A 10,325-nucleotide genomic window follows, 5' to 3' on the forward strand; every position below is an offset into this window, starting at 1 on the left:
AATGAGATGAAGTCAGCTAAGTTTACTTAATTCAGAACATGAAGTAGTGGAATTACTCCTAGCTAGTTGAGGAAAATATGTTTTCTAAATAGAAAGAAGTTCTGATAACTAACAGATTGCATTTGCTTTTTAAAAAACTGTAGGGTAAAGAGGGAAGGTAGTGGCATTTCTAACTCGTTATTTTCCCTTCCGAGTAAGCTAACAAGACAGGAGAGGGTCTGAGTGGCAAAGCTGTGATCAGATGCTTCTGATGCAGTCTGCCTTTGATGTCACATAGTACACAGGACTGTCACTCACAGAGCAGATCTCCAAGAATCCCATGCATGGCTTGTTTGCATCTAACAGTAGAACCACAGTGCTTCACCTTCAGGCTGGTTTCCACATCTTGATCAGCAGATGAAAATAGTGGGTCATAAAGATGACCCTTTAGGTTCAAAATTTTGAAATATGCACAGTCTCATTCTTAGAGATACAGAGCATGTCTGAAACTGGAAAAGAGCCTTAGAAGCCTGCTGAGGAGACACACAGACCACAAGTTGAAAAGGACAGAGACTTCTCGTCTAATCTCACTGGCTGTGCCTCTAAGGAAACTGACCTCCTCAGGACTTAATGGAACTTGCTCAGCCAGGCTGTAACCAGTATTGGAAGCAGAATTCCCTCACTCCTCAGCTAGTTCTCTGATCACAGCAAGGTGACAGCTTGCTCAGAAAATATTAATCACATCAGATGATTAATCTTGAAAAGAACCATTTCACAGTAACTTTTCTTAAGTGAAATTTGATTGTCAATTTACTGTGCTAGCAATTTCCATGATTGGGGGGAAAAAAGGCTAATCTTAATTTGAAAGACCAAAAAGTTACCTTCTTTAGTACTGAATGAATACATGAAGTTCAGCAACTAAGGAAAAAATGGGAGTCCTTGCATGTGGGGTACAACCACAAGCAGATTCTGAAATGACTGCGCAGAACCAGAACTGGTGTTTTTGCTTAGTGTATATCACTTCTTTAGGATAGATGGCATGCACTGAGGGCTTCTGTCTCAAACACTGTTCTGGGGTGGGAGAGATAGCATAATGCCTATACAAAAGACTTTTATGCCTGAAGCTCCAAAGACCCAAGTTCAATCCTCTGTTCCACCATGAGTCAGAACTAAGCAATGCTCTGGACGACAAAACAAAGCACTGTTCTTTGTTTATTTATTTTATTTACTTTAAAATATTTTTAAATTTTATTTATTGGATAGAAACAGCTAGAAATCAAGAGAGAAGGGGGATGACAGAGAGGGAGAGAGAGAGAGATACCTACAGCACTGCTTCACCACTTGCAAAGCTTTCCCCCCCCCGCAGGTAGGGCCTGGGGGCTCGAACCTGGGTCCTTGCACACACATGAGCTCAACCAGGTGCACCACCACCTGGCCCCAAAAAACACTGTTCTTGATATCTTTTAAATAAGTGATCAGGCTTTATGGATATACCAAGACATTGTAACTGATTCTATTTACTTATTTATTTATTATTGGCTAGAGATAGAGAAATTGAGGGAGGAGGGGAGATTAAGGGGGAGAGAGACAGAGAGACACCTGCAGCTCTACTTCACCACTTGTGAAGCTTTTCCCCTGAAGCTAGGGAACAGGGTTTGAACCTGGGTCCTTGCTCACTGTAATGTGTGCACTTAACCAGGTGCACCACTGCCTACCCCACACACATACACCTTTTTTTTTTAATCACTGGAGTTTCACAGCTCTGCGTCGACTTGAACCTGGGACTTTGGGGCCTCAGGTATGAAAGTCTTTTACATAAACTTTATGCTATTTTCCTGAACCAAAACAATTTAAAAAAAAAATAACAATGGAGAGAGAAAAGTGGTAAAGAAAGAATCAGAGTATCACTCTGGCACCTGGATGCCAGGGTTCAAACTCAGGATCTCACACTTTTAAGTTTGAAGCTCTAACCACAATGCTACCTCCCAAGCTGCTCAACAGAATGAGACAGAGAAACTGAAGGAGAGAGGGAAAGATACCACATCACCCAAGCTCCCCCCAGTGCAGTGTGCTTAAACCTGGCAAATCAGGCACACTATTCAGGTAAGCTACCTTGCTGCCCATTTCTTGTTTTAAACAAATCTATTCATTTCACCCTCACCTAAAGTACTACCGAGTGAGTACTCGCTTACAAATGAAAACAGAAAACAGAGATGCAGATATTAAATAACTTTTTAAATTATGTATGTAGTAATGAGAGAGGGGGAGGAATAGAACCAGAGCATCACTCTGACCCATGTCATGCTAAGGATCAAACTTATGCTTGAGAGTTCAACTCTTCACCCACTGTGTCACCTCCTGAGCCTGCAAGAAGTGAAGTGATTGATAATGCATTCTCACCCATGGGCTACACTGCAGGATGATGAGAGTTGAAATCTCTCTCTCTATCTCTCTCTCTCCGCCCCCCCCCCCCCGACATTTTGTCTGGAAGCTCAAATGCAACCATGGTGAACTTCCTGAAATCTCTCCAAACTGGACCTACATATTTACCCACCACCATGCTTGTCTTCACCTTCCTTTTTCTACCTCTTCCTGTTGAACTCATCTTTCACCTCCTGACTTCCAGTGCCAACTATGAAAAACATAGCTGGCTTCCTCTCAGATCAGAATGAATCTCTCGCTTTTCAGGTGCCCATTGTTGAAACTTTTTTTTTTTAATTTTGCACTTAACACATGCCTGGACTGAGTCGCTTGAGCAGGCAGCTCCCTAGCTTAACTGAGAGCTCTTCCAGGTCAGGGGCTGTGTGGGAATTAGTGCTTTAAAAAATAGTTCTTGGGGGCAGGGGTAGATAGCATGATGGTTATGCAAAGAGACTCTCATGCCTGAGGCTCCAAAGTCGCAGGTTCAATCCCCTGCACCACCATAAACCAGAGCTGAGCAGTGCTCTGGTAAAAAAAAAAAAAAAGTTTTTTGGGGGGTGGGGGATGGTCCTGGCTCAACGCACATGTTACCATGGGCAATGACTTGGGTTCAAGCCTGGTCACTGCTGGAGGGAAGTGGAGTACTGGAGTGCGCCAGTTCTCTCTCCACCTTTCCCTTCCCTCTCTATCCGTCTCTATCCAATAAGTAAGTAAAATGATTAAAAATGTTTCTTCCTCAGTCAGAAACAAAAGGATGAATATGGGATGACCTCACTCATAGACAGAAGTTGAAAAACAAGATCAGAAGGGAAAACACTAAGCAGAACTTGGACTGGAGTTGGTGTACTTTAGCAAAGTAAAAGACTCTGGGGTGGGAGCGAGGGGGAGGGTTCAGGTCCTGGAATATGATGGCAGAGGAGGACCTAGTGGGGCTTGTATTATGTGGAAAACTGGGAAATGTTATACATGTACAAACTATTGTGTTTTGCCGTCAACTGTAAACCATTAACCCCCCCAATAAAGAAATTAAAATAAATAAAAATAAAAGTCCCCTGGTTCTAGCTTTCTATTTTTTTTTTTTTTTAAGGACTCTGGGCTCTGGGCTGATGCCCCTGCGGCTTCCCTACCTCCTCGCCCACCTCTGCCCTGGCCGGGCCCTGCGCTTGGCAGCCCCGCAGGCCGCCGGGGCCTCTGGTGCCCTGACACTGGCCTGGGCCCAGCTTCCCCTCTTGTGAGCAACGCGGCGAGCTGCCCCGGGAACTGGAAAAACACTGGCAGGCGGCCCCGCCCCCAGGCCCCGGCGGGCGGGCCGGGCGGCCGCGCTTCTGTGGCTCGGGCCTGCTGCTTGGGAGGCGCTGAGGGCCTGGGGCGGGGGGAGCGGGGGAGGCGGCCGGGCGCGGGCGGCTGCCGGCTTGTCAGCGGGAGCGGGCGCGGGCTCGTGTGTCAGCGGTTCTCCGCCGCCCCCAGTCCGCCCGCCCGCCGGGCCTCCCGGCCTCCCGCCTCCGCCCCCGCCGCCGCTCCCCCCGCGGCCTGGCAGGCTGCCGGCAGCACAGGCGGGGGTTCGAGCCGTTCTCACGACCTCTCAGGTTGCCTGAGCTCATCTGGGAGCTATTCATTTCCTGCCAGAAAGCAGCCGGGCCTGCTAAGCAAACCACCTTGGCCGCAGGGCCTCCGGGGTTGGCCCGCGCGGCCGCCCCGACCTGCTCCCGCCCGGCCGCCCGCCCCGCGGCCTCCCCGGAGTCCGGGCCGCCCCGGGGGCGCGCGGCGGGGGCAGCTCGGCCGCCCATCTGGTTGCACTTAGGGGCCGGGGAGGAAGCTCGCGGCGGGCTGCTGCTGGCCACGGGGTGTGGGAAAAGTTAATTGACTTTAATGACAGGTTTCCCGGGACGGTGGTAACGGGGGCGGCGGGAGGGGTTGGGCTCCATTTGATCCCCTGGGCCCCCATTCCAGAAACACGTGGGGTGCAAAGAGGCATGAGGAGGGGAGGGGGCAGGCTTCCGCGTCGCACTAGGTCGCCACCACCGAGAGGAGTCTTCTGTTTGCACGCCAGAGCACCCCCTGTGCCTTGGGTTCCCTTCCCGCGCCGGATGCAAATGGGGGCCGGGACCCCTGAGGGTCTCCATTGTGAAGCTAATACGCGGGGGGTGGCCGGACGGGGAGGTAGGAGTTGGGGCTCATCTCCCTGAGGCCCTCGGCGGGAGAGGGGGTGCACAGTGCGCCCCAAGGCCGTATAATGAACCCAAGCCCCGGAGAGCCCGGTGGGGAAGGAGAGCGGAGCAGGACTTGATGGAAAGCTTTTGAAGCTTCTCTCCCCTCCAACTAATTACGCCAGGAACAGCCGGGATGTAGGATGGCGCGGGGCCTTAGAAGTAGCCCCCACTCACTTTACAGACTTGGAAATCTTCCAGAGAAGGGAAATGACTCATCCAAAGTGACACCGTGAGTTTAGTGGCACAGTTGGGGCAAGAACTCGAACATTCCCAATAGAACTTACGTCTTTCTCCCATATTGTAGGCCAACTAATGCTTCCTCATCTAATAAGCCAAACCCAAATATCAGGAGAAAGAATCATTGCCAATCTACCAGTGACTTTCACAATAGCAAGTGTTTACTGCTTTTCCTTTATTCCGTTACCAACCCCCAGCTATGGGTATCTTTGAAGGGTATTAATACAACTTTTTATTTTCAGGTGTCCCTCTTCAAATTGGGAAAGGCAAAGAGATTTGATTTTTAAGTTGATGCAGCTAGTGTGTATGTGTGTATGTGTGTTTGAAAGTCCCTGAAAAGCAAACGCATGAACCCTGATTATTTCTATAAGGACAGTTGCAATTGAGGTGGTATCTTAATAGAAGACGTGTTAGTAAGTTTGTATTTAAATGGAGGGATAAAATAGGAAAGTGTTGATAAAGAGGGGTGCATGTGTGTGTATACACTTGGTGGTGGTTGGGTGGGTTGGAACACCTTTCACTACACAAAATGAGGCAAGCAGGAGCCAAATTTAAAAAAGCATCTTTTTAAACCTTGCCTCCTGGGGTCTGGAGGTATTTGAGTAGAAAGCTGAGTGCGGTCTGCTAGATCATTCCTGTGATAGAGCCCGAGCCTCACTGGCCCTGTGGGAAAGGCCAGCGCGAGGCGGGGGAGAGGTAAAGCTTTTGAAACAAGACAGAAAATCGTTGGCTTTATCTTTGTTAGGAAGGCTTCAAAGATTGATCTCTCCCGCCTCATCCTTCTCCTCCCAGAAGCCGGTCTAAAAGAAGGAGGGGGGTGGGGGGGGAGAGCCTAGAGGAGGCTGGCGGGAGGGGCCGGCCGGGGAGGACTGGCCGGCCGTGGGGGAGGAGGGAGCGCCGGCCAGACCCACAGCGCGGCTGATGTGTCTGGTCTCGCAGGGCTCGTGGTTTTCATTTCCCCAACACCTGGATGCAGTCAAACACCTGGCCAAATCTGACAAAATCTGACAAGCCTTTGTGATGGGATTTGGAAGAAATTCCCTGCAGATCCTGGCACAGTTTAAAGCTGTCCGCTTTGAGTTAGGACTTGTTAAGGAGGGTTATGTGAGCTGAAACCCGAGACAACCCTTTTTGCTTCTATCTGGAGCCCACATCTTGCCTGGAAATGGGGCATGACCAAGCGGAGGGGTCGCTTGCTGTTTGTATTAAAAGGGGAAGATGGCCTGTGTGCCTGCCAGCAAGGCCCCCACATGCTTTCTCTATTAGAGCCAAACACAGAAACTTATCAAAAACATATGTCTGGTGTTAATCATCTGGCCTAGGGCTCCACTTGGGAGTCTAACTAGCTGTCCCTTGGCAGAAGGAATCTGTTGACCTTCTCAGCTTGCTTGAAGAGGGTGCAGAGAGGCATTTCAAAATGTTGGATGCTGGTGCAAGGGAACATTTAACTGCTCCCAAGGATTGGCTAATTAAATGATGACTCCAAACATTTGGAAGGCTGGAAGATGCAGCTGCTTAGAGCTCTGGCTTTGGAAGCTGCTGAGCTGGGTGCTGGGGGGTGGAGTGTGTGCAGTGGCTTCTCATTCCACCTTTCTCAGGAGGGAATTGCCTCCCAACCAACCTAAGGAAAAACTGAAACCCTAATTTAGGGGATTGACATATAAATTGACCAGGCAAGTCCCCTTAGATGAGCTTTTGCAAATCACATGGCATTTGGTTCTAGGGGGGTGTCCCGTAAATTTTTTTTTTTTTAGTGTTCTTTCAATAACAAAAGAACCAATTCCTGAATTGTAATTCAAATTCAGCCAAGGTTTTTACATATTCTGAAATAATTATTTCAGAGACATAAACATGTTTACTTTTTTCTTTTATTATATTTTCTCAAACTTCCCCAAAGGAAGCTTTTAAGAGCATTTTTCAAACGTCTTTGGCATCACATAAAAAAAGGAATCTCGTGTAAAAAACGAAATGTCATCCCAACTTTTATAATACAAAGGCGCAATCCAATATGAACATATAAAATATATACAAATATAGTGCATGGTCAGTCACTTAATACAACTCTACAAAAAAAGTAACTTTAGAAATAAAAAAAAAAGTAATCATTGAATCACAATAGTCCTCTCCTCTCCCACAGTTTTGCTTAGTGTCCCAAGGGAAGAAAGTGTTTGGGGGCCCAAGGGGCCCCATAGTGGTCTGAACCCCTCAGTTCCGCCACGGCCTCCACATGGAGTCCGCCGTGAGCGAGGGGCCGCTGGAAGGCGACACTGCGTTGGGGCCCACGGAGGAGCCGCTGTTGCTGGTGTAGACGGGGATGACAGGGCCGCTGTGAGCGAAGGCCCCGTTGGGGATGAGGAAAGCAAACTGGCCATCAGGCGCCGGCACCACCTGGAAGCCGCCGAACACCTTGGCGGCCTCTCCAGCAGGGCTGCCCAGTTTGCAGGGCGCGCCGCCGGGAGGGGGCGCCGCGCCCCCGGGGATGGGCACCAGCGGCGGTGGCGGTGCGAAAGGCGCGTGCTGTGGGCCTCCGGGTCCGGGCGGGGGTGGCGGCGGCGCCTGCAAGGCGGGGTGCGGCTGCCCCTGGTAGGTCATGGCGTTGATCTGGGTCATGCAGTTGGCCAGGTGGCCAAGCAGCCGGGTGCGCACCTCGGTGTTCACGCCCTCGCACGTGGACAGGAAGCGGGTCACCTCGTTCATGCACTCGCTGAAGCCGGCACGGTACTTCCCCAACACGCTAGGGTCTGTGCTCAGTGCGGCTGCAGGGACGGAGGAGACAGAGCGATTACAGAATGGCTTGGGACAGGAGGTCACCTCTTCCCACCGTGGGAGATCTCCGTGAGGTGCCTCCCTCGCCCTCCACTCAGGAACTGCCTCTAGCAAGGAGAGGTGGGTTTTGGAAGACCAGTCCTCTCTAGACTAGTTGGGCGGAACAAGCCGGATCGCTTCATTTAAATCGAGCGCAGCCTCGGTTCACCCCACGGCACCGCCGGCACCCTACCCCCCTACCCCGGCCTCCCAACTCTACGCGCGAAGTGACCTTGGGTAATGTCCTCCCCCCTGGGGCGCCCCATTTTCCCTTTGCCATGGGGGAGGGGCGCGTGCTAAGCCAGATGAACCCCCCCCCCCCCGGGCTCCACGCAGCTCCAAACCACCGCAGTGCTCAGGTCGTTCACCCCTCCATCCGCTCTACCCCCCCACCCCCACCCCCAACACACACACCGCCAAGCCGCTTGCTGCCCTCGCTGCTACAACCTCTCTCCCTCCCTTTCCGGAACAGTAACAACTTGGAGTTGTGGCTATAAATAAGCCCCAGACCGTGGGAACGCCAGGGTGAGCCAAGGCAGTAAAATGTAGCTGAATGCCTCTCACTACCGCGGGGCGGAAGTCTGGAAGAAATCACCGCGGGGCGACAGGGGCGCCCGCGGAGGGGACATGGCCAGCCGCCCTTACCCGTCATCTGCGCTCGCTGCAGGTTGCGGAGGTGCTTCACTGTCATCTCCAGAATGTCCGCCTTCTCCAGCTTGGAATGCCGCGAGCTCTGCACACAAGAGGCAAAGGAGAAAATCAAAACCCCGGCCAGTGGCCTCGGGTCGACTGGGGGTCTCCCCCACAGCCCATGGCGCCACATGCCCTGACCCCGGCTAGAGAGGACCGGCCCTCCCGCCTCCAGAACACAGTGCTGGGGGGGGGGTAAAGCTTGCGGGGCGGAGAAGGGGACAGGGGCTCATTCTTAATAGCTTGACTATTTAATTTTTTAAAGAAATTTAAAAAGCGTCCACTTACATCTTTCTTAAGAGCATCCAAAATCAGTGTCTTCAGCTGGCTGAGACTTTCATTGATTCTTGCTCTTCTCCTTTTCTCCATGATAGGTTTTGATGACTGTAAAGAAATTAAAAAAAAATAGAGCCCTGAGTTCCCACAGGATTTGCCATTTCACCCTGGGGTTTTAAGGGAGAAAAATGTCCCTCCCAACTTCCGCCCCCCCCCATCAGTTTCTTGGGGCTGCAGAAAGACACAGGTAGCGTCCTTACCTTTCTGTGCTCAGATGCGGTCTTTGGTTTATCCGGTGTCGTGTTGACACTGGCTGGGGTTGCAGCCACCGGAGACGAGGAGTTTTTCTCCATTATATCAGCTGGCATTTTTCTGTCTTTTTCTTGTCTACTCCCTAGAGAATTTTATTTTTTGTCGTTCTTCACACGATTTTTTTTCCCGGTTGTTTATATCCCTTTTTACTTGAGATCTTCCACAAGACTACTGAGCAAGTGCTGAGGGCTTACAATAATATCTTTTGGCTACTTGGAAGTCTTAGCGCTATTCCAGGACCAAGGAGAGAGGTAGATAGGGGATTCCGCTGTTATCAGCACCAGCTCCGGATCCTGTGTGATCCCCGGACCCTGGCGGCCTCTATATATATCTGGGACTGCACGCGAACGGCTCGTGTGAAACTTCCCAAACTTTCTTTCCCACAGTAACTTTCAGCCAATGGGAGGAGGAGACACGCGGCACCGCTCGAGGACCGCGCCCCCCCATTGGCCGCCAGGCCTTGTGCCTGGCGGCCAATGGCGCGCGCCTGAGCCTGGGGCACCGGAGGCTACAACGTCAATCAAAAGGATTTTAACCCTTTGGTACTCTCCCTGCTGGGCTTTGCTTTAGAGATTTTTTTTTTTCTTTACGCATTGAATTTGTTCTTGACTGGCGCATTTCTGTTGGTTCTAGGGTCCTTACTCTTCATTTCCTCTCATACGTGTTATACAGAAGATGTTTTGGCACCAGTAAGAAATTAATTTGAAATATGTATTTTGAAGGTTTAAAAAAATGGGGATATGCATCACGCTAGCAGTAGCTGGGGTGGGAGGTGTGCGGGGACGAGCGCGGGGGTGTAAATCACTGTGCCATCTAATTGACCCCCCCACACCCGACATTTGGGGAGAGGATGGAAAAGTCGATTATGCAGAAAAATGACGAAAAGTGGCGTTTTGCATGCAGAAAAAGAAAAGATAAGAAGCTTTCTTCCCAGCTTACATTTGCAGGTTTTCAGAGCAAGGTGCTTTTTGATCCCGGTCCCCATCCGCCCGCTCCTCATTCCTCTTCTGGAGTTGGGGGGTTGGGGGATGCCTTAGATCCCCGCGCTTTCCCCAGGAAACAATCAGAATAATTCCAGCTGGGGCTGAAAGGAAATGGAATTTCAAATGAAGGATGAACAAGGGGGGCTTTGATGAGAATGCCTCACGGGCTCGCGCGCGCCCTCGCCACCCTTCTCCTTTCCAACCGCTGGCTCTCAGTTCTGCAGCTCCAAGAGGTAGCGGACGGGGAGCGGCAGCCTGGCCTCTCCTCTTCGCCCTGCGGGTGGCTGGGGCCGCCTCGGCACCCGGCGTGCGCGGGCCCTTTAAGAGCTCCACCAGCCGAGCTGCAGTTTGACATCAGCCGGCCGGCGAGGGCGCGCCTGGAGCCGGAGCACGTGCCAGGATGTTTTATTGC

At 51.3% G+C, this 10,325-nt stretch overlaps 1 protein-coding gene and 2 long non-coding RNA genes across 6 annotated transcripts in view; 1 reads left to right on the forward strand and 2 right to left on the reverse strand.

Moving 5' to 3' along the window:
* Positions 1–3,716, reverse strand: part of LOC132540475 (uncharacterized) — a 53,125-nt gene extending 49,409 nt beyond the window's left edge. For all 3 annotated transcript variants that reach the window (XR_009551675.1, XR_009551673.1, XR_009551674.1), the window contains exon 1: positions 3,528–3,716. This is a non-coding gene — a long non-coding RNA (uncharacterized LOC132540475). The remainder of the gene's footprint in view (positions 1–3,527) is intronic.
* Positions 3,717–6,701: 2,985 nt separating this feature from the next.
* Positions 6,702–10,242, reverse strand: HES1 (hes family bHLH transcription factor 1). Of its 2 annotated transcripts, XM_060198487.1 has the most exons (6): positions 10,117–10,242; positions 9,870–10,014; positions 8,879–9,012; positions 8,631–8,726; positions 8,298–8,385; positions 6,702–7,603 (listed from the first exon to the last, which is right to left on the reverse strand). In XM_060198487.1, exons 2-6 carry the CDS (start codon positions 9,928–9,930, stop codon positions 7,053–7,055), a joined length of 930 nt encoding a protein of 309 aa, XP_060054470.1. In that variant the 5' UTR covers positions 9,931–10,014; positions 10,117–10,242; the 3' UTR covers positions 6,702–7,052. The 2 variants fall into 2 exon arrangements, with proteins under 2 accessions (XP_060054470.1, XP_007517478.1); XM_007517416.3 differs by lacking the exons at positions 9,870–10,014; positions 10,117–10,242 and having other exon boundaries at positions 8,879–9,246.
* On the forward strand, positions 7,599–8,599 carry LOC132540477 (uncharacterized). Its single transcript, XR_009551677.1, has 2 exons — positions 7,599–7,733; positions 8,125–8,599. It is a non-coding gene; the product is annotated as an uncharacterized LOC132540477 (long non-coding RNA).
* Positions 10,243–10,325: the final 83 nt, after the last annotated feature.

Source organism: Erinaceus europaeus, chromosome 9 (genome assembly GCF_950295315.1).
Source record: "Erinaceus europaeus chromosome 9, mEriEur2.1, whole genome shotgun sequence".
Taxonomy (NCBI): Eukaryota; Metazoa; Chordata; class Mammalia; order Eulipotyphla; family Erinaceidae; genus Erinaceus; species Erinaceus europaeus.